Raw genomic sequence first — 25,202 nt, forward strand, 5'->3', positions numbered from 1 at the left:
ACTACACACTATACACCACACACACTATACACTACATACTATACACCACACACACTATATACCACACACTATAGACTACACACACTATACACCATACACACTATATACCATACACTATAGACCACACACTATACACCACACACATTATACACCACACACACTATACACTACATACTATACACCACACACACTATACACTACACACTATACATTACACATTATACACCACACACAATATACACTATACACTACACACTATACATTATACATTACGTATTATACACCACACACACTATATACTACACATTATATACCACACAAACTATACAACACACACACTATACATTACACACTATACATTACACATTATACACCACACACACTATATACTACACATTATACACCACACACACTATACACTACACACTATACACCACACACACTATACACAGTACACACTATACACTACACACAATAAACAGTATACACACACTTCACACTATACACCACACACTATACATACACTATTTACTATATACAGTACACACTATACACTACACACACTAAACATTACACATTGTACCCCACACAAACTATACACTACACACACTATACATTACACACTATACACTACATACTACACTACACACACTATACACCACACACACTATACACTACACACAGTGCGCAGATCTATAGGAGCAGGAGGGGATCTAAACCTTGCAGGACACGTTTAATTTACCAGCTAAAACCGAGACCTTATTTAACCTCAGAAACATAAAAGAATGTGTCAGTTTTGAAGGTACTAACAGCATGTGGAGCAGCAGAAATGCTGTTTACTGCCTGCACTGTGATTTTGATGGGGTGGTGGTGGGGCTGTGTTTGGTTGTGTTTGGTAGGGTTTGGGGAAGACCCTGCAGACCATAGCACTGCTGGGCTACCTCAAGCACTACAGGAACATTCCGGGGCCCCACATGGTCCTAGTGCCCAAGTCTACCCTGCACAACTGGATGAATGAGTTCAAGCGTTGGGTGCCGTCTCTCAAAGCCGTGTGTCTCATCGGGGACAAGGACGCCAGGGTCAGACGTCCACACACCCTCACTCCCACCATGTCTGCCTGTCTGTCTGTTAGTCTGCTCAGTTTTTCTGTCTGTTTCTTTGTGTCCTCTCTCTCTCTCTCTCTCTCATTATCTCTCTCTCTCATTATCTCTGTTCATTTTTGCTTGAAAGACATTAATGCTATTTTGTACAGAATTGAGTGCATGATGATGATGATGATACGTTGAATATTACATATGTAATATTATATATATAACACATATATAACATACATATGACAGTGGTGTGATATTTTATATTGTGAAGATCATTGCTTGACATGCTTGTGTGACATGACAGGCTTGTGTGTGTGTGTGTGTGTGTGTGTGTGTGTGTATGTTGTGTGTGTGTTGTGTGTGTGTGTGTGTATGTGGTGTGTGTATGTTGTGTGCGTGTGTTGTGTGTGTGTGTGTATGTTGTGTGTTGTGTGCGTGTGTGTGTATGTTGTGTGCGTGTGTTGTGTGTGTGTGTGTATGTTGTGTGCGTGTGTTGTGTGTGTGTGTGTATGTTGTGTGCGTGTGTTGTGTGTGTGTGTGTGTGTGTGTATGTTGTGTGCGTGTGTTGTGTGTGTGTGTATGTTGTGTGCGTGTGTTGTGTGTGTGTGTGTGTGTGTATGTTGTGTGCGTGTGTTTTGTGTGTGTGTGTGTGTGTGTGTGTATGTTGTGTGCGTGTGTTGTGTGTGTGTGTGTGTGTGTGTTGTGTGTGTGCTGTAGGCAGCATTTATCCGTGATGTGATGATGCCGGGGGAATGGGATGTGTGTGTCACATCATACGAGATGGTGATCAGAGAGAAATGTGTCTTCAAGAAGTTTAACTGGAGATACCTGGTGATAGATGAGGCCCATCGCATTAAAAACGAGAAGTCAAAGGTAAGAGGGATCCTGTAGTGACAGACTACTGGTGTCCTGTAGTGACAGACTACTGGTGTCCTGCAGTGACAGACTTCTGGTGTCCTGCAGTGACAGACTTCTGGTGTCCTGCAGTGACAGACTACTGGTGCCCTGCAGTGACAGACTACTGGTGTCCTGCAGTGACAGACTTCTGGTGTCCTGCAGTGACAGACTACTGGAGTCCTGCAGTGACAGACTACTGGTGTCCTGTAGTGACAGACTACTGGTGTCCTGCAGTGACAGACTTCTGGTGTCCTGCAGTGACAGACTACTGGTGTCCTGCAGTGACAGACTACTGGAGTCCTGCAGTGACAGACTACTAGTGCCCTGCAGTGACAGACTACTGGTGTCCTGCAGTGACAGACTACTGGTGCCCTGCAGTGACAGACTACTGGAGTCCTGCAGTGACAGACTACTGGTGTCCTGTAGTGACAGACTTCTGGTGTCCTGCAGTGACAGACTTCTGGTGTCCTGCAGTGACAGACTACTGGAGTCCTGCAGTGACAGATGACTGGTGTCCTGTAGTGACAGACTACTGGTGTCCTGTAGTGACAGACTACTGGTGTCCTGCAGTGACAGACTTCTGGTGTCCTGCAGTGACAGACTACTGGTGCCCTGCAGTGACAGACTACTGGTGTCCTGCAGTGACAGACTACTGGTGTCCTGCAGTGACAGACTACTGGAGTCCTGCAGTGACAGACTACTGGTGTCCTGTAGTGACAGACTACTGGTGTCCTGCAGTGACAGACTTCTGGTGTCCTGCAGTGACAGACTACTGGTGTCCTGCAGTGACAGACTACTGGTGTCCTGCAGTGACAGACTGTACTGGAGTCCTGCAGTGACAGACTGTACTGGTGTCCTGCAGTGACAGATGACTGGTGTCCTGCAGTGACAGATGACTGGTGTCCTGCAGTGACAGACTGTACTGGAGTCCTGCAGTGACAGACTGTACTGGTGTCCTGCAGTGACAGACTGTACTGGTGTCCTGCAGTGACAGACTGTACTGGTGTCTTGCAGTGACAGACTGTACTGGAGTCCTGCAGTGACAGACTGTACTGGTGTCCTGCAGTGACAGACTGTACTGGTGTCCTGCAGTGACAGAGTGTACTGGTGTCTTGCAGTGACAGACTTTACTACTGTCCTGCAGTGACAGACTGTACTGGGGTCCTGCAGTGACAGACTGTACTGGTGTCCTGCAGTGACAGACTGTACTGGTGTCCTGCAGTGACAGACTGTACTGGTGTCCTGCAGTGACAGACTGTACTGGTGTCTTGCAGTGACAGACTGTACTAGTGTTCTGCAGTGACAGACTGTACTAGTGTTCTGCAGTGACAGACTACTGGTGTCCTGCAGTGTGACTCTTCACCGATGAAGTATGAAAATATAGTATGAAAATACGTTTTAATTCTACAGACAGTTTTAAGGTGGAATGTAACATTTGTAGAAGACACTATTAAGGTGTAACAGCTCTAACTTTGCGGTTGTCCTATGTTGTAACTCTTCTGAGGTGTGATTGACAGTACCGGTGTGTGTATGTGCCTCAGCTGTCGGAGATTGTTCGTGAGTTCAAGACCACCAATCGGCTGTTGCTAACGGGAACACCATTGCAAAACAACCTGCATGAGCTCTGGGCACTACTTAACTTCCTGCTGCCGGACGTGTTCAACTCTGCCACTGTAAGCAGTCTCTCTCTCACAGTCTGTCTCTCTGTCTCTTTTTCATTTGCTCTCTCCTACTCTTTCAATACTCTGGGAATCAAAATTTGGGAAATATCAAAACTTAATAACTCAAAAATGAATATGTAAATATGTAATAACTCAAAAATGAATATGTAAATATCTGTTCAGATTTAGGTGGGTGTGTGTGTTTCAGGATTTTGACTCCTGGTTTGACACTAACAACTGTCTAGGTGATCAGAAGCTGGTGGAAAGACTTCATGCAGTGAGTTTACTCTCCCCTCAGACACACAGATTACACACTCTCCCCTCAGACACACAGATTACACACTCTCCCCTCAGACACACAGATTACACACACAGATTACACACTCTCCCCTCAGACACACAGATTACACACTCTCCCCTCACACACACAGATTACACACTCTCCCCTCACACACAGATTACACACTCTCCCCTCACACACAGATTACACACTCTCCCCTCACACACACAGATTACACACTCTCCCCTCACACACAGATTACACACTCTCCCCTCACACACACAGATTACACACTCTCCCCTCACACACAGATTACACACTCTCCCCTCACACACACAGATTACACACTCTCCCCTCAGACACACAGATTACACACTCTCCCCTCAGACACACAGATTACACACTCTCCCCTCACACACAGATTACACACTCTCCCCTCACACACAGATTACACACTCTCCCCTCACACACAGATTACACACTCTCCCCTCAGACACACAGATTACACACTCTCCCCTCACACACAGATTACACACTCTCCCCTCACACACAGATTACACACTCTCCCCTCACACACACAGATTACACACTCTCCCCTCACACACAGATTACACACTCTCCCCTCACACACAGATTACACACTCTCCCCTCACACACACAGATTACACACTCTCCCCTCACACACACAGATTACACACTCTCCCCTCACACACAGATTACACACTCTCCCCTCACACACACAGATTACACACTCTCCCCTCACACACAGATTACACACTCTCCCCTCACACACAGATTACACACTCTCCCCTCAGACACACAGATTACACACTCTCCCCTCACACACACAGATTACACACTCTCCCCTCACACACACAGATTACACACTCTCCCCTCACACACAGATTACACACTCTCCCCTCACACACAGATTACACACTCTCCCCTCACACACAGATTACACACTCTCCCCTCACACACAGATTACACACTCTCCCCTCACACACAGATTACACACTCTCCCCTCACACACAGATTACACACTCTCCCCTCACACACACAGATTACACACTCTCCCCTCACACACAGATGTAAAAACACTAATTATTAGCATCAGTTACATTTACGTAGCATCTTTCCTGCATCTTAGAGTGCTTATGGGCAGAACAATCAAGTCACACACACACACACACACACACACACACACACACACACACACACACACACACACACACACACTCCCACAGAGTTAATTTTAACACTTTTTGAGGGTTTATATTAGGGCTGACCTGCAATAAGCATTAGTTGTTACATTAAATGTGTTTGTTTTCGTTATATATAGCCTTTTGTCAAATAAAATCATCCTAATTTCTGTTAATAAATATTTTTTAATGATTTGTGCGCATTAACTATAGGCTTTTTCCTTACTACACATTAATCAATCACACCCTGCAGTTGCACAATCCAAATGAGCGGAGTTCATTTGGTATGCAGTTTGATATGCGTACTGCGCATGTGACTTTTTTTGTTAATATTCTCTAACGTTTCATAAAAAAATAAATAAGTAAATAAATAAATAAAAGCTGAATAAAGCCAACGTACCATGTTTATTCATTTATCTGAGTGTTTTAGGTTTTTCCTTTGAAGGGGAAAAAAGTCCTAAATGAGAACGGGATCCCGTTTAAGGTGCTCTAGGGAAAAAAACCCCGATTCGACTAGTAGTCGACTAAAGGGAAAATCTGACAAATCAGATTCGACTATGAAAATCCTTAGTTGAATACACCTCTAGTTTATATAGCTCCAGCTCTGCAGAGTTAAATTAACACTTTCAAAATAGTTAAAACATTTAACACTTGGTGAGAGTTACTTTGTTAACTCTCAAAACAGAGTTAAAGTAACACTTTCTTTGGCAAGGCAAGGCAAGTTTATTTATATAGCACCTTTCATACACACTGGCGAATCAAAGTGCTTTGAGATATTAATTTATTTTTACTATTTCAGTAGTGTTAATAATAGTTAGCTATTAACACTATTAAAATGTTAAAATTAGAATAATATATTCCCATACATTTTTTGCTTTTTTTTTCTCTTGAGGTCCTTCAAAGTTGAACTAAAACACTGTGAAAGAAGGTACAATGTACAAATGTACATCTCTACACAAATAGTGCAGACGCCGCACACAAAACACGCTTGCAATGAACGTGCTACACTTAAACATAAAGTGACATGTAGACTCAAACAACGATGAGCACAGGACACTGCACGAATGCACATTAAATAGACAAACCACATAAACCCCACGTGATTACGAGACGAGACACAGGTGAGACGGATTAACACAAGACGTAACCGCACCCACGGAGATCCACAGATGCAGAAAACTAGAGGTAGACAACGTAAACACACGCCCAAAAGGGAGGGGCACACGCTCACACGACATACATCCGATTTCTCACAATGAAAAAAAATCTAGTTTATTTACCTCCGATCTACATCTATGATTCAATGAGTTACTAGTTCGCTCTGGCGCCAACCACCGGCGATCAATCGATCGCGATATAATACTTAATTTGTGTCCAACAATTTACACTCGCTGCCACCCCCACCCCCCACCAACATTTTACACACATGCCGCCGCCCCCCCCCAACCCTGATAATAATAATTTTAATAATAATTTTAATAATTTTGCTTCGCCTTGCTCATATTTGTTTGCCTTCGCCTCCCTCATAGGAATGAATTGCGAAGTTCGCTTCGCTTGGCGTGTATGTGTCCCCGGCTTTAACGTTTCATGTGGGTCTCCTGTGTTAAACTGGCGCTTAGCATCTCCACAGATTGCAATTTGGGTACTAGCGCACTGCTTTGGATAAAAGCATCTGTTAAATGTAGTGTATTTCGATGTGATATAATTAACCGGGGTATATAAACCACCCTGTTGGTAGTACTCATCTAATGGCGAACTTACTTCTATGTGTTTTTTCAAGTTTGATGGCGAGTTCATAAATGATGACAGCGATGTGTTCTTCGGAATGCAGAGGAGGAATACGAATAATTTTTCTTTTCGAGGAATTCAAACAATTGGGCTAAATAAGGCCAGGGGTGTTGGGGGAAGCCATCTGTTGCAGCCATGTCAGATCCACAGCCATTTAGCGTACAAATCTTTATCTCTTACTGAGCGCTGATTGGTTATAGTCTGTGACACGGTACACTTTAACCTTTCGGTATTTTATTAAGTGTTGATTTAAAAATGAAAAAGGAACGAGATGTTTCTGTAAATGTAACGAAGTGAAAAGTAAAAAAGTTTTGCTTTGAAATGTAGTGAAATAAAAGTATAAAGTCTTACCAAATAAAAGTACTTGAGTAAAGTACAGATACATGGAAATGTTACTTAAGTACAGTAACGAATTACATTTACTTAGTTACTGTCCACCACTGTCCCTGGCATCAAGGTTTTGTAAGTATATAATCTCCGAGGGTGTTTTATTGTACATAATGCATTTCACACAATCAAATGAAACCTTTTTCAATAAGACTGAATAAATAACACTCACCGTGTACATCTTTCGCCAAGAGAAAAATGGCGCACTTTCTCCAGCCGAAGTGAAATGAGTTTAATGACGTCTTTGTTGGAGTCATTTAGTTAGATTAACACTGATTTGATCAACTCTGTCAAATAACTCCAACACCGAACATCATTTAAATCTAACAGTGTTAAAATTGCTCTTTGGGAGTGAAAATCAACTCTGAAATGTTTAACTCTGAAAACTTGAACTCAGTTTTTGCTGTGTACACCGTAAAATGCACACAGAACCCCAAACCACATTAGGTTACACACATTCATGCTGATAATTGATTTGATAAAGACGTGTTTGTGTGTGTGTGTGTGTTCTCAGGTATTGCGGCCATTCCTGCTACGCAGGATCAAACAGGAAGTGGAGAGGAGCCTCCCACCCAAGAAGGAAGTGAAGATTTACCTGGGCCTGAGCAAGATGCAGCGCGAATGGTGAGTCCACGCACCACAGCGCCACCTAGCAGGCCGGCACAAGCACTGCCCACTTTAGTGTTCAACTGTCCCAGCAAGAGACCGTATACATAATGGACGGTACGTCACCGTTGACTCACATTGTGAATTTTTGAAGCCACCAAGATGGCGTCCTGGATGCTGCCATCTTGGATGCGCTTGTGCAGTAGATGAAAATTGGAGCCAGAGCATGCGCATTAGAACCGGTAGGCAGGACAGTATCTCCGCCAGAGACCGTATCTCCGCCCCAACATTCGTTAGAATACGCCCACCAGTATAGAAACTTTTGACGTTTTACAAAATAAACAAAGGTAAAAGGTTTTAATACTGCTGTTGAGTTTTGATAGAGTTTTGCTGTTGAGCGCGTTCACGTTTGAGCGTCTGGTATTAGATGTCAATCAACACAGCTCTTAACTGTCAATCACCTTATCGCCACACCCCTTTAAATAACGCTTAATAACTTCTATAAAAATCTGTTTATCGTAGAGAAAAAAACTGAGAGAGATACTAACGCAATGGGGTGTTATAGAATTGACGTATTTTACGTGTAATAAAAATTCAAAGTTTCTCGTCCGGCCCGTTCACTTACATGGCAATGGGCGGGGTTAAAAGTTGTACTGCAGCCAGCCACTAGAGGGCAGCTGACACACGGAGGCTTCACTTTTTCACTCGTGTTTCATTGTTTCAACACAGTAGCAAAGCATTAACCTAGCACAGCATAACATTAATATAGCATTAACCTAGCACAGCATAACATTAATCCAGCGTAGCATAGAATTAGCACCGCATAGTTTAGCATTATTCCACAGCTTAATTAGCTGTCTTGACAGAGGCAGAGTGCTCATGGCATTTTATGTCCTGTAAGAAAATAACAAAGGCTTTTATGCCTCAGTAGATTATACAGATTTTGCATCAAAATCATGTTTTACAACTAGTATATACATATATATACCGACTGCGGTTTATCTTTGTCGATGTTGTGTTTCTGTGTTGTGTGTGTGTGTTTCTGCATTGTGTGTGTGTGTTACTGTGTATATGTGTGTGTGTATGCGTGTGTGTGTGCGTTGTGTATGTGTGTATGTGAGTGTGTGTCCTGCAGGTACACACGTATCCTGATGAAGGATATTGATATTCTGAACTCGGCAGGGAAGATGGATAAGATGCGTCTACTGAACATCCTGATGCAGCTGAGGAAGTGCTGTAACCACCCCTACCTGTTTGACGGGGCGGAGCCAGGCCCGCCCTACACCACCGACACTCACCTGGTCACCAACAGTGGAAAGCTGCTTGCACTCCACAAACTCCTGCCCAAAGTCAAGGAGCAAGGTGTGTGTGTGTGTGTGTGTGTGTGTGTGTGTGTGTGTGTGTGGTGTGTCAGGCAGCAGGGAGTATGTGTGTTAAACGTCAAGGAAAACGGCGTGAGTGTGTATGTGTGTTTCTTTAGTTAGACAACTTATTAGTCTGACTTTGAAAGGGTAATCACATGGGTGTTTCTTCAGTTAAATGACTCATTATTTAGACTTTGAAAGGGTTATTATGTTTGTGTGTTTAAGAAAGAGGTTAATTGTTCTAAAAATAGCATCTGGTACTCTTCATGAAAACAGTACTAGCGTACAAATGAGGCATGAGACTGTGAGGTAGGAGTGTGTGGGTGTGGCAGAAATGAGGCATGAAACTGTGAGGTAGGAGTGTGTGGGTGTGGCAGAAATGAGGCATGAGACTGTGAGGTAGGAGCGTGTGGGCGTGGCAGAAATGAGGCATGAGACTGTGAGGTAGGAGTGTGTGGGTGTGGCAGAAATGAGGCATGAGACTGTGAGGTAGGAGCGTGTGGGCGTGGCAGAAATGAGGCATGAGACTGTGAGGTAGGAGCGTGTGGGCGTGGCAGAAATGAGGCATGAGACTGTAAGGTAGGAGCGTGTGGGCGTGGCAGAAATGAGGCATGAGACTGTGAGGTAGGAGCGTGTGGGCGTGGCAGAAATGAGGCATGAGACTGTGAGGTAGGAGCGTGTGGGCGTGGCAGAAATGAGGCATGAGACTGTAAGGTAGGAGCGTGTGGGCGTGGCAAAAATGAGGCATGAGACTGTGAGGTAGGAGCGTGTGGGCGTGGCAGAAATGAGGCATGAGACTGTGAGGTAGGAGCGTGTGGGCGTGGCAGAAATGAGGCATGAGACTGTGAGGTAGGAGCGTGTGGGCGTGGCAGAAATGAGGCATGAGACTGTGAGGTATGAGCGTGTGGGCGTGGCAGAAATGAGGCATGAGACTGTGAGGTAGGAGCGTGTGGGCGTGGCAGAAATGAGCCATGAGACTGTGAGGTAGGAGCGTGTGGGCGTGGCAGAAATGAGGGAAGATTAAATCTCACATGATGTAGGGTAGTGTAAGCACAGGTTTAAGCCAAAATGGGTTCAGCTCCGCCCACCTGGTCACAGGCACATTTATTTCTGTCTACCGAATTAACAAATTCGATTAGATCAGAGCTTTATTGATCCCTTTGGGATGGTTCCCTCAGGGAAATGTAAGATTGGTAAATGGTAATAAATACACACTGCATTAGTGTTTTTAACACCAGGTTTTTAAACCTGCTGCCTTGCAGTGGTTTAAACACCCCAGCACGGCCACAGAACTAGAGACCCTGGTCTGGATCTGAAATGTGGTTTATAAAAAAAAAATTGTTTGTGTGTGTGTGCGTGTCGGGGGTGTGTGTGTGTGTGTAGGCTCTCGAGTATTGATCTTCAGCCAGATGACGCGTGTGTTAGATATTTTGGAGGATTATTGCATGTGGAGAGGGTATGAGTACTGTCGGCTGGACGGAAACACACCCCATGAGGACAGAGAGGTGAACACACACACACACCACATGAAGACATAGAGGTGAAAACACACACACACACACACACACACACACATACACACACCACATGAAGACATAGAGGTGAAAACACACACACACACACACACACCACATGAAGACAGGTGAACACACACACTTTCACAAACACACACACACCACATGAAGACATAGAGGTGAACACACACCCACACACACACCACATGAAGACATAGAGGTGAAAACACACACACACACACCACATGAAGACAGGTGAACACACACACACACATACACTACATGAAGATAGAGAGGTGAACCTGCACAGAGGTAAATCCACAAATTTTGCATAAACCTGCATAGTTTACATTTCTAAATCTGACTTTGAAGTAAACACAGAAGTTCTGCTATAAGGTCATTTGTATTGCAGCTTGCAATCGAGACATATAATGCGCCAAACAGCACCAAGTTCATCTTCATGCTGAGCACTCGAGCAGGAGGGCTTGGAATCAATCTGGCAACCGCAGATGTTGTCATTCTGTATGACTCTGACTGGAATCCACAGGTGGACCTGCAGGCTATGGTGAGAACACACACACACACACACACACACACACACACACACACACACACACACACACACGCATTACACACTCACGCTCACACACACACGCATTACACACACACACACAAACACATTACACAAACACACGCATTACACACACACACACACACGCATCATACATACACTCATTACACACACACACACACACACACATTACACACACACACCAGTGTTAATTTTGTTGACGAATAATTTTCGTCATAGTTTTCGTCAACAAACCTTTTTCATGACGAAAACGAGACGATAACTAAATAAAAACTATACGAAGGAATAAAAACGATGACGAAATTAATGGACATTTTCGTCAACGAATAAAAACGAGACGAAAATATTGGCCAGCGACGACATTCAATCAGACCTGATTTAGTTTAGTTAAAGGTAGGGATAAGTTAAGAAGAGATCCAACCGTAACTACTTTAGCGTACATGGAGAGGCGGGACAAACCGGGTAACCATCCAATCAGTACTAACATCTTCACATCGCTCAGAACCTGGGAAGACCAAACCAGCCTGTGAACTGTGGTCACTCATGAAATTAAACTCGAAGTTAACTCGACAACGTCAGCAGGGAGAAAGATAAGAGGCGATATATGGACACATTTCTCCTTTGACTTTGAGAAAAATAAGACGTGTGTATAAACCATGTGGATGATGTCGGGAAAAATACGACAAATGAAACGACATCTGCGGGCTATGGCATTGTTTTTACGGCACCCAGTTTTATATAGAATGTAATATGTATTGTTCATAACAAACTCCATATGTTTTCAGGTAGAGCGGGCCTACTGGTCATCAATGTTTTGTTATTGTTATGCTCAATAACTATAAGTTCAGGTCAATAGAGTTGTTTGGAAATTTGTTTTTGTATATATTGCACATACAAACAATAATATTCTATAACTGATTAATGTATGTTTCATTTTGTGCAAGTGTATATAATGACTATTACACCATTTATATTTTAGTCAACTAAATTCTTTTGATAATTAGTCGACTAAATTCTAATGATAATTAGTCGACTAAAACTAAAAACAAATCCAATGACTAAATTATGACAAAAACTATGACATTTTAGTCAAAAGACTAAGACTAAATCTAAATAAAAAATTGCTGTCAAAATTAACACTGACATAAGTATTACACACACGCACGCTCACATTCACACACATGCTTGCTCACATTCAACACACATGCATTCACAGAAATGCATGCATACAAACACACACCCACACACACTCCTGAAAAGTGCATGTGTGATGTGTTTGGGCAGGACCGGGCCCACAGGATCGGTCAGAAGAAACGTGTGCGAGTGTTCAGATTGATCACCGAGAACACGGTGGAGGAGAGAATCGTGGAGAGAGCTGAAATGAAACTCCGTCTGGATTCCATAGTCATACAGCAGGGTACACACACACACACACACACCTCATAAAAACAGAGCATATTTTGTAATGGCAAATTCAGAGTTAACCTGTGCTAGCTGGTTGACCTTTTCCCAAAGCCAATAATGTGTACGGCCGTCACACACATGCTGTTTGCCAATATAAAACCATGAAAGCATGTACATCTGGTCAAAACCGAGACTATAACCCAGACTGGTCAAAGTCAGTAAATATAATGGGCCCCATTACACTCAGTCCAGTGTCAGTTAACAATATCATCAACATCAGTGTGTGATATATGTAACATGAACACCTCAATTCTTCTTAAATATGTTCACGGACCAGAATTTATAGAAAATGTTAATTTTACATTAATTCTTCCTCCTCCATGCATGCATTTATAAATGATAATGTAGCCTACATATGTAGATACATGTCTGATAAAGACATAAATATCAAACAATATAGCTAACAAAAGAGTAAAGGATATTAGCTAAGACAAGTAGAGCTCTCGTGTGCCTGTCAGTTTAGTATGCTAACAGCTAATACATGAAGGGATTAATTAGGTCAGTCTAACATCCAGAGGTGTCAATTCCAGTTTCAGAAAGTAAAAGTCCTCACCAGGATTTTGCTCAAGCTTGCTAGATTTTCTAATTAGTGCAATCCAGGTAAAATTAGTGGAATCAACACAATCCAGGAAGCCTGAGCAAAATCCTGGTGAGGACTTTTACTTTCTGAACCTGGAATTAACACCTCTGCTAACATCAGTCACACAACATCACTTGCTCAAATGAGAGTTTTTATCCTTTATACTTGCATCACTGAAGCATGTGCTGTAACAAGCTAACATTACCATTTACTGTTTTGTAATCTCTGCTAGTGATTAACATCGGGTATCAAACTAGCACATTATAAATGGACCTGGTTTCAAAGGCTAACATGCTAGCAGGCTAGCTGCAGTCATTATAGAAAGTATTATATCACATTATATTAAGTTAAATCAGGAATAAACAGCTGAAACCAATTCTACTCTGTGGCAGAATAAATATAACGTTGCTAATAACGTTAGCTAGCTAGCTAATATTAGCTTATGTTAGCTAGCTAGTTAGTTAGATCCAGAGAACTATCTAGCTAGAGAACTAGCTAGAAAGAGAGAGCGACATTAAACCAAGCAATGTTAGGCTGCTTTTGTTTTGCTAGTGTTGACTAAAATTTGAGGGACTTCCTCCTTTGCTACATTGTCTGTGTGTGTGTGTGTGTGTGTGTGTGTGTGTGTGTGTGTGTGTGTGTGTGTGTGTGTGTGTGTGTGTGTCCTTTGTCTTGGGGGACGTGCGTTTCAGGTCGTCTGATTGACCAGCAGAATAAACTTGGGAAGGATGAGATGCTTCAGATGATCAGACACGGAGCCACTCATGTCTTCGCCTCTAAGGACAGTGAGCTGACAGATGAAGACATCGACACCATCCTGGAGAGAGGAGCAAAGAAGGTAGCTACACCACCTACACCAGCTACAACATCTACAACATCTACACCACCTACAACATCTACACCAGCTACACCACCTACACCAGCTACAACATCTACAACATCTACACCACTCAACACCAGCTACACCACCTACAACATCTACACCACTCAACACCACCTACACCACCTACAACATCTACACCACTCAACACCACCTACAACATCTACACCACTCAACACCACCTACACCACCTACAACATCTACACCACTCAACACCAGCTACACCACCTACAACAGCTACAACATCTACACCACTCAACACCAGCTACACCACCTACAACATCTACACCACTCAACACCAGCTATACCACCTACACCAGCTACAACATCTACACCACTCAACACCAGCTACACCACCTACACCATCTACACCAGCTACAACATCTACACCAGCTACAACATCTACACCACTCAACACCAGCTACACCACCTACACCATCTACACCAGCTACAACATCTACACCACTCAACACCAGCTACACCACCTACACCAGCTACAACATCTACACCACACAACACCAGCTACACCACCTACACCATCTACACCAGCTACAACAATTACACCACTCAACACCAGCTACACCACCTACACCAGCTACAACATCTACACCACTCAACACCACCTACACCATCTACACCAGCTACAACAATTACACCACTCAACACCAGCTACACCACCTACACCATCTACACCAGCTACAACATCTACACCAGCTACAACATCTACACCACTCAACACCAGCTACACCATCTACACCACTCAATACCAGTATGTCTCTCTGTGTCTCTATTTGTCTGTATGTCTCTATATGTCTATATGTCTCTCTGAGTCTCTATATGTCTGTATGTCTCTCTGAGTCTCTACATGTCTTTATGTCTCTGTCTCTATATGTCTATATGTCTCTCTGAGTCTCTATATGTCTCTCTGAGTCTCTATGTCTGTATGTCTCTCTATATGAGTCTCTATATGTCTATGTCTCTCTATATGAGTCTCTATATGTCTATATGTCTCTCTATATGAGTCTCTATATGTCTATATGTCTCTCCGAGTCTCTATGTCTGTATGTCTCTCTATATGAGTCTCTATATGTCTATATGTCTCTCTATATGAGTCTCTATATGTCTGTATGTCTCTCTATATGAGTCTCTATATGTCTATATGTCTCTCTATATGAGTCTCTATATGTCTATATGAGTCTATATGTCTGTATGTCTCTCTATATGAGTCTCTATATGTCTATATGTCTCTATATGAGTCTCTATATGTCTATATTTAGCACTTTGAGGTTTCATTGAAATGTAAAGTGCACTATAAATAAAATGGATTATTATTATTATTATCTATATGAGTCTGTAACCCAGGTTAGAGAGAGAGACGTTAGATGTTAAAATTAGATAATCAGAAGTAACTGTAACCATATAGAAATATAGTTAAATTAATATTGTAGACTAAAGTAGACTAAAACGTGACTCATTTTAAATAATGACAAAACCACATTATTTATATATATTTATTTTATTATTTTATTAAGGATAGCGTATACTTTTGGCAGTGATTGGGTTGCAATAATCTGGACAATCAGCCAATGAACTTGCGTGATACACGCAGGTACATTTAGACGATGTTCGCGGGAATTCTTTCTTTTCCCTCCCGCAGGCGGTGCGTACACACTCAGTTCAGAGTTGACCGAGTAGTGCTTGAAACGAGACAGAAGTAGAGTTGGTGAAAGTGCAGTAGAGCACAGCAAATACTACTTTCATTGTTTTTTCTTTGCCGCCGTGAGCTGGAATTTGAGTTTCTTCACCGCCTATACTTTGAAAATCCACCGTGAATCCCCTGCATCGGTCAGGTTTTTTGAGAGAGAGTGAAACGGAGCATTGAACATCGTGTTCAGGTTGGACACGTTGGATGGCGAGCCGAGCCCAGACCCTCGAACCGAGTTTTGTTCTGAATGCATGCACCATTGATATCAAGACCGTTCACCACTGGCACTGAGTCACTTCACTTCGCGGTGCGGTAGGCTAAACTTGCACCCCACAGTCGTAAGGCTGTATACTTGCTCAACCCGGTGAATCCATTGGACATTGAACTGAGAACTGTGATCACATTGAATTGTGGATGTATATTTGATTTCATTGTATACATATAATTTGGAATATTTGTTTTATTTTCAATTACCCGGGTAATAATTTTATATGTCTGATGCCAACAGTTTTCTCTTTGTTGTGTTTTATATTAAATGGAAGTGTAATTTTCCTCTTCCAAACACACTTCTCATAATTCAGCGTGGTCTCTTATGTATTTGGTTGCCCTGGCTCTGCAGTCGAGACTAGCATCTCTCTGATCGGCCCAATTGGGAAATTTCTCATTGCACAAATACTTAACCAGTAAGTAAGGTTTCTGGAACTGCACCCTTAATAGGGGTTACAGAAAAATTGGCGAGCCAGCCAGGAGCCAGTTTTGTACCAAAACTTATAGTTGAGACACACGCTGAATCTGGGGAACATTTTTTTTTTTAAATAGTGTAGAATAATTTTCCTTTCCAAAATGGAGTTTATTGAGCATTCAGGTGTTAAAGTTCCAAACTCAGTCATAGTCAGTGAAATAACTGGGCCAATTAAAGAGGAAGAAATCCTTACATTTCTAAAGAGATATGGTTCGATAAACAGAATTCTTACGATAGATGATCCCACCTCAGAGCTCCATTCAAACTTAATTGTAGAGTACAATTACGGTACAGCCTTGCAGACTCTAGGGCCCATGCTGCCACATACCCAGGCCCTGTCGGGTGATTCTGATGCTAGATATTGTGTGAGGGCTTTAGCTGATGTATTTTGCCGACAAGTAGGTAACAGTGCTACGCAGTCATACCTGGGTGAATTAAAAAGAGTAGCCAAGTTAGGTGGCAAGGATTTTGAAGAGATGTTAAAAGAAGCACTAGCTCAAATAGGTGAGTCTATGGAAACATCTGAGCCTGCTGAACAGCAGTCCAGCCTACCATTTACTAGTTCTGAACAGGAAAAAAGGTCCTATCAACCAGAGATTTCACCCCCATTGATTAACAATCCTCTTGAGCATCGGTCTGATAGCTGTGACACAACCCAGTTAAAAATTCCACCATTGCTCCCTGGACAAACAGTGATTCCCACTCTGAATGCTGGTGTAGTTAATCCTCCTGAAGTCCAGAAGCTAGTGGTAGAACATATAGTGAGGAGTGAGGATAAATCTTCACATGCATATTCATCCATAAGGCTGAGAACTTTCTCTGGGAAGGATCCTAGACCCTATAGTGAGGTAGACTATGATACATGGCGCTCCCATGTTGAACTGATGATGAATGACCCTTCAGTCTCAGACATTGAAAAAACACGGAAAATCATTGAAAGCCTTTTGGCTCCCGCTACTGATGTCATCAGACATCTTGGTCCTGAAGCTTCCCCTACATCCTATCTACAGCTTCTAGATTCAGCTTTTGGTTTAGTTGAAGATGGAGAGGAACTCTTTGCACAATTTATGAACACCCTACAGAATATGGGAGAAAAGCCTTCTACTTATTTGCAGCGCCTTCAATTAGCATTGAGCCTTGCTGTGAGAGCAGGTGGAGTTTCAACTCATGATGCTGATAAACACCTCCTTAAGCAGTTTTGTAGAGGCTGTTGGGAAAATAACTTGCTGGTTGATCTTCAGTTAGAGTGCAGAAAGGGTAATCCCCCACCATTTGCTGAACTGCTACTGCTATTGCGTACAGCTGAAGAAAAGCAAGAGGCCAAGACAGTGAGAATGAAACAGCATCTTGGAACTGTTAAGCACAAAGCTGCCCTACACACGCACAGTGTTTGCAATTGTGATGGAGAACATGCTGAATCTGCTGTAGGTGAGATGAGCGAGTTAAAGAAGCAAATTGCAGAATTGAAAAGCCAGTTGACAGTTATGATGACAAAGAAACGTGAGAGAAAAGCAGTATCAAGAACAGAACCTTCAAAAAGGGAACCACCAAAAAAAACTGAAACTCAAAAACCTGATCATGCAAAGAAAGAGTGTAAGCCACCTTCCGTTGGTTGTTCAGTCTCCAAGCCAAAACCATGGTATTGTTTTCACTGTGGGCAAGATGGACACATTGTCGCTGCTTGTGAGTTTGACGCTAATCCAGCCCTCGTAGCTGCTAAGAGGAAGGACTTGAAGGAAAGACAGCGATTATGGGAGATTCAGCATCAGTCCAAGTTTTCTTTAAACTGAGGTCAGTTCCTGTCGAGGGGCGGACGGGGACTGGAGCTGATCAAGTGAGTCCCAGTGAAATTAAACGGAATGGAAGTAATCACATGCATGCCATATTGAAACAAACACGCACGAAGCGGAACTATCGTACGTTACCAAAGGGGCTAGTAGGAGCAAAATGTACGGCACAGATAAACATAGGGGATGTTTGTACTAACTGCTTATTAGATACAGGGTCTCAGGTGACCACTGTGTCCCATTCGTTCTTCCAAAAACACTTGTCTGGCCATCAGGTTAGCTCACTTTCTGACTTACTTGAGGTTGAGGGAGCAAATGGCCAGCCTGTACCTTACTTGGGGTATATTGAGCTTTGTGTCGCTTTCCCAAAGGAATTTGTTGGAATAGAAGTACAAGTCCCAACACTTGCTCTAGTTGTCCCAGACACTAGTACTGGGTCACAACCTCACGTGCTCATTGGCACTAACACGCTTGATGTTCTGTACGAGACTGCTAACGAAGCTGCTGCTGAGAAACCAGAGTCAGCCTCTTATGGCTATAGAGCAGTACTTAACATTCTTGAGGTGAGGCATCAGCAACGCCAAGGCAGTGCATTTGGGTTGGTTAAACTCCAAGACCAAAGTCCACAGTTAATTCCAGCTGGACAGAGTGTAGTCCTGAATGGTTGTGCTGTAGTAAATGAGCACATCAATGAAACTTCAGCAATTTTAGAACATCCCGCTTGGTCCTCTCTGCCAAGGGGTTTGCTTGTAGAACCCAGTCTCATTGACATTCCTAGTCAGCCGCCCTACAAAGTGTCTGTAACGCTAAAAAATGAATCGGAACGTGATGTAGTTGTTCCTCCCAAATGTATTCTAGCTGAGCTTAGTGCCATCCAGACAGTTCTGCCCCCACGGCAAAGTGTAAATGCAGCAGAGCCAAGTCAGAATGAAAAATCAGAGTTGAGTTTAAATTTCGGCGATTCTCCAATTTCGGCAGAATGGAAAGAGCGCATTACAGAGAGACTAAGTAGTATGCCTGAAGTTTTTGCTCATGGTGATGTGGATTTTGGCAGAACAGACAGAGTAAAACATCACATCAAGCTTTTTGACGAAACACCATTTAAACACAGAGCGCGTCCAATACATCCACAAGACTTGGAGGCAGTCCGTAAGCACCTGCAAGAATTACAGCAAGCTGGAATAATCTGTGAATCTGAATCACCATACTCATCTCCAATAGTAGTGGTGAGGAAAAAGAACGGAGAAGTTCGTCTCTGTGTGGATTATCGGAAGCTAAATCTCCAAACTGTGAAGGATGCGTATGCACTTCCAAACATGGAGGAGACATTTTCAGCTCTTACTGGTTCAAAGTGGTTTACTGTGCTTGATTTGAAATCTGGATATTATCAGATTGAAGTGGAGGAAGCAGACAAACCAAAGACCGCTTTTGTGTGTCCTCTTGGGTTCTGGCAGTTTAACCGCATGCCGCAAGGTGTTACAAATGCTCCCAGCACCTTCCAACGTCTAATGGAAAAGTGTATGGGCGATATGAATTTGCGAGAAGTACTTGTGTTTTTGGATGATTTAATTGTTTTCTCAAAGACGTTGGAAGAACATGAGACCAGGCTGATGAGAGTCCTTAGTCGTCTGAAGGAGTATGGATTAAAGCTTTCTCCAGCAAAGTGCAAGTTTTTCCAGACCTCTGTCAGATATTTGGGTCATATAGTGTCCCAGAACGGAGTGGAGACGGACCCTGACAAGGTGGAAACTTTAAAAACATGGCCCAGGCCACAAAACTTGAAGGAGTTGAGATCTTTCCTTGGGTTCTCGGGGTATTACCGGCGGTTCATTAAGGATTACTCCTGTATTATGAAGCCCCTCACTGATCTAACATCTGGGTACCCACCACTGCGAAAGAGTGCTAAACTCAAAACCAAAGCACAATCCAGTCAATATCATGACCCAAAGGAACCCTTCGGTGGCCGGTGGACATCTGAATGTGAGACTGCATTCAACACAATCATGACGAAACTCACTACGGCGCCTGTTCTTGGATTCGCAGACCCCAAACTTCCCTACGTCCTTCACACTGATGCCAGCACCACAGGGTTAGGGGCGGCTCTGTACCAGGAACAGGAAGGCAGAATGCGAGTAATAGCTTACGCCAGTAGGGGGCTCTCGCGCAGTGAATCAAAGTATCCTGCCCACAAACTAGAATTTCTAGCATTAAAGTGGGCAGTGACTGAAAAGTTTAATGACTACTTGTACGGGAATCAATTTACTGTTGTAACTGACAGTAACCCCCTAACATATATTCTCACCACTGCTAAGATGGACGCTACTGGTTATAGGTGGTTAGCTGCTTTGTCGTCTTTCACATTCAAGCTCAAGTACAGAGCGGGAAAACAGAACTCCGATGCAGATGGTCTATCCCGGAGGCCCCACGGCGGGTTGACTGATGATCTTCAGTCTCAAAAAGAACGAGAGCGAATTCGTCAGTTCACTCACACGCATCTAGGAGATTCTAGTATTAGTATTGGTCAGGATGTTGTGTATGCTCTCTGTGAGAAGCATCTAGTTACCAACACTATTAGTGAAGACATGGAAGGGATTAGCGGAGTTGCCTTAGTGCAGTCTTTAGCAGTTTCCCCCGACGCTCTTCCAGACAGCTTTGTGAGTGAAGACCAGCATGGTGGCCTACCAGTCATTCCTCATTTTTCTGAGGAGGAGATTAGGGACAAACAAAGAGCTGACCCCTGCATTAGGGAAATTATCAATATGATGGAGAGTGGTGAGAAGTTAGTTCCAGCACTTCGAACCGAGCTTCCCCAAATTACTTGCTTGCTACGACAGTTGAGTCGCCTCAGGTTACACAACCAGATTTTGTATCGTAGGCGTTTAGAAGGTAGTACTCCCACATATCAGCTTGTCTTGCCTGAAGAGTTTCGTCCTATAATTCTGCAAAGTCTCCATGATGATATGGGTCACATGGGTGTAGATCGCACCCTGGATCTAATAAGAGCCAGATTCTATTGGCCGAGGTTGGTGGATGATGTAGAAAAGAAGGTCAAGACGTGTGAAAGGTGTGTTCGGAGAAAGAGTTTGCCAGAGAAAGCCGCACCATTGAAAAACATTACCTCGACCAGACCCTTAGAACTCGTGTGCATGGATTTTCTATCCATAGAGCCTGACAATAAAAATACTAAGGATGTCTTGGTTATTACGGACCATTACACAAAATACGCCATTGCTATCCCAACCCCCAATCAGAAGGCGCAGACTGTCGCAAAATGTCTGTGGGATAATCTCATAGTCCACTATGGTATTCCCGAATGTTTGCATAGCGACCAAGGCCCAGACTTCGAGTCGCATGTCATCAAAGAGTTATGCCAGCTTATGGGGATCCGTAAGACTCATACCACACCTTATCATCCCAGAGGGAATCCCGTAGAGCGTTTCAATAGGACCCTGCTGAATATGCTTGGGACATTGAGGGATGAAGATAAATTGCGATGGCGGAGTTTCGTGAAACCACTGGTACACGCCTACAATTGCACACGGAATGAGGTGACCAAATTCAGTCCTTACGAGTTAATGTTTGGACGTCAGCCAAGGCTACCAGTGGATTTGGCATTTGGTCTACCCTTGAAAAATAGTCAGCGCAAGTCCCATTCACAGTATGTACAGGAGCTTAAGTCACGCCTTGAAGAGAGTTTCAAGATAGCCAAGCAGAATTCTGAAAAGAATGCGGAGGCAAATAAAGCAAGGTTTGACAAGCACGTATCCGCCTCTAAACTGGAGGCAGGTGACAGAGTTTTAGTTCGAGCCGTCCGTCTGCGAGGAAAGCATAAACTTGCTGATAGGTGGGAAGCTGATATCCATGTAGTGATAAAGCAGGTAGGAGACCTCCCAGTTTATACGGTCAGGCCTGAACACCAGGATGGTCCACTGCGAACTCTGCATAGAGACCTTCTACTTCCCTGCGGTTTCTTACCAATGAGTGTAGAAAAGCCTGCTATCAAGCCACCTCCACGCCGACCCCAGACGAGGCAGTTTGTTGACCACGACCAAGTAGATTCGATTTCTGACTTTGAAGAAGATTTTGAATGTGACAGAGTTAGAAGACTACCTGATATGACACCCACCAGTTTCACATCCATTTACGAGGTACCTAGGGGACAAAAGAGAGAAAACCTACCTGTTGATGCCCCTGTAGATGGCACTAGTATAACTCCTAGTACCCTTGTGAAGGATAAGACACAAATTGTTGAAGATCCTTGCATGGACGATCTGAGTGATCGGCTTGAAGGCTCATCATTTAATTTGACTGAAACAGAGATTGCTGGACCAGCTGAGACAAACCCTCAGATAGACACCCCAGAACCTGCAGACATCCCAGATCCTGCAGATGTGGCTGGAACTGAAAAGCACACTGAACCAAGTTCTTGTCAAGACAAAAAGCAAGAGGAAGTTGATACATCTCTGGTTGCCGAAAGCAGTGCAGAATCAAGTGAAGCTGTGACCACTGACACACATGATGTTACTAGACGGTCAGTGAGAGACAGGGGAAGACCTGAAAGGTTTCAGTATTCACGCCTAGGACACCCATTGGTATCAGTTGTTCAGTCATTATTCCAAGGGCTAAGCACAGCTTTTACAGATGTCTTACAAGAATCCCAAGAATCAGAATTCTATGTTAACACCTGCCCTAATCCTACAACTAAGCAGCCACTCCCATGCACAGGGACGTGCATAATTTCTGGCAGGGAGGGTGTAACCCAGGTTAGAGAGAGAGACGTTAGATGTTAAAATTAGATAATCAGAAGTAACTGTAACCATATAGAAATATAGTTAAATTAATATTGTAGACTAAAGTAGACTAAAACGTGACTCATTTTAAATAATGACAAAACCACATTATTTATATATATTTATTTTATTATTTTATTAAGGATAGCGTATACTTTTGGCAGTGATTGGGTTGCAATAATCTGGACAATCAGCCAATGAACTTGCGTGATACACGCAGGTACATTTAGACGATGTTCGCGGGAATTCTTTCTTTTCCCTCCCGCAGGCGGTGCGTACACACTCAGTTCGGAGTTGACCGAGTAGTGCTTGAAACGAGACAGAAGTAGAGTTGGTGAAAGTGCAGTAGAGCACAGCAAATACTACTTTCATTGTTTTTTCTTTGCCGCCGTGAGCTGGAATTTGAGTTTCTTCACCGCCTATACTTTGAAAATCCACCGTGAATCCCCTGCATCGGTCAGGTTTTTTGAGAGAGAGTGAAACGGAGCATTGAACATCGTGTTCAGGTTGGACACGTTGGATGGCGAGCCGAGCCCAGACCCTCGAACCGAGTTTTGTTCTGAATGCATGCACCATTGATATCAAGACCGTTCACCACTGGCACTGAGTCACTTCACTTCGCGGTGCGGTAGGCTAAACTTGCACCCCACAGTCGTAAGGCTGTATACTTGCTCAACCCGGTGAATCCATTGGACATTGAACTGAGAACTGTGATCACATTGAATTGTGGATGTATATTTGATTTCATTGTATACATATAATTTGGAATATTTGTTTTATTTTCAATTACCCGGGTAATAATTTTATATGTCTGATGCCAACAGTTTTCTCTTTGTTGTGTTTTATATTAAATGGAAGTGTAATTTTCCTCTTCCAAACACACTTCTCATAATTCAGCGTGGTCTCTTATGTATTTGGTTGCCCTGGCTCTGCAGTCGAGACTAGCATCTCTCTGATCGGCCCAATTGGGAAATTTCTCATTGCACAAATACTTAACCAGTAAGTAAGGTTTCTGGAACTGCACCCTTAATAGGGGTTACAAGTCTCTATATGTCTATATGAGTCTCTATATGAGTCTCTATATATGTCTCTATATGAGTCTCTATATGTCTCTCTATATGAGTCTCTATATGTCTGTATGAGTCTCTATATGAGTCTCTATGTCTATATGTCTATATGAGTCTCTATATGTCTATATGAGTCTCTATATGTCTGTCTCTATATCTTCCTGTCAGACGGCTGAGATGAATGAAAGAATGCAGAACCTAGGAGAGAGCTCTCTTAGAAACTTCACCATGGACACCAGTGCAGAAACCAGCCTGTACAAATTTGAGGGTGAGGACTACAGAGAGAAACAGAAGGTGAGAGAGAGTTGAGTTGTACATGGTGAGTAAGAGTTGAGTTGTACATGGTGAGTAAGAGTTGAGTTGTACATGGTGAGTAAGAGTTGAGTTGTACATGGTGAGTAAGAGTTGAGTTGTACATGGTGAGTAAGAGTTGAGTTGTACATGGTGAGTAAGGTTTTGTTAACCTTAGAGTCAACTTAGAGTTGTAGTTGTGAATGACAGGGTGTAAGTGTGTTGTATCTAAAAATGATGCTACATGTGTATCTATGGTGTAAATTCTTGTGTGTGTGTATGTGTGTGTGTGTTTTGTAACTAGATTTGATACAGTGAGCATGTCTGTGCACTGTATGTAAACATTATATCTATTATTGGACCTGTGTGTGTATATAACTGTTGTAGCTGAGTATGATGGAATATGTGTGTGCATACAGTATTGAGTAACGCTGTGTGTGTTTGTTCCAGCTGAGTATGATGGAGTGGATTGAACCCCCTAAGAGAGAGAGAAAGGCAAACTATGCAGTGG

At 43.1% G+C, this 25,202-nt stretch overlaps 1 protein-coding gene across 1 annotated transcript in view; it reads left to right on the forward strand.

The window, feature by feature from the left end:
• Positions 1 to 25,202, forward strand: part of smarca1 (SNF2 related chromatin remodeling ATPase 1) — a 46,287-nt gene that overhangs the window by 8,656 nt on the left and 12,429 nt on the right. The window contains 12 exon segments of the mRNA XM_076987590.1: positions 900 to 1,079; positions 1,812 to 1,967; positions 3,533 to 3,664; positions 3,861 to 3,929; positions 7,824 to 7,933; positions 9,051 to 9,277; positions 10,663 to 10,784; positions 11,206 to 11,358; positions 12,670 to 12,802; positions 14,122 to 14,267; positions 24,569 to 24,694; positions 25,142 to 25,202. The exon segment at positions 25,142 to 25,202 is cut by the window's right edge and continues 50 nt beyond it. Coding sequence (XP_076843705.1) covers positions 900 to 1,079; positions 1,812 to 1,967; positions 3,533 to 3,664; positions 3,861 to 3,929; positions 7,824 to 7,933; positions 9,051 to 9,277; positions 10,663 to 10,784; positions 11,206 to 11,358; positions 12,670 to 12,802; positions 14,122 to 14,267; positions 24,569 to 24,694; positions 25,142 to 25,202 — 1,615 coding nt within the window.

This window comes from Brachyhypopomus gauderio, unplaced genomic scaffold (assembly GCF_052324685.1).
Source record: "Brachyhypopomus gauderio isolate BG-103 unplaced genomic scaffold, BGAUD_0.2 sc54, whole genome shotgun sequence".
NCBI lineage: Eukaryota > Metazoa > Chordata > Actinopteri > Gymnotiformes > Hypopomidae > Brachyhypopomus > Brachyhypopomus gauderio.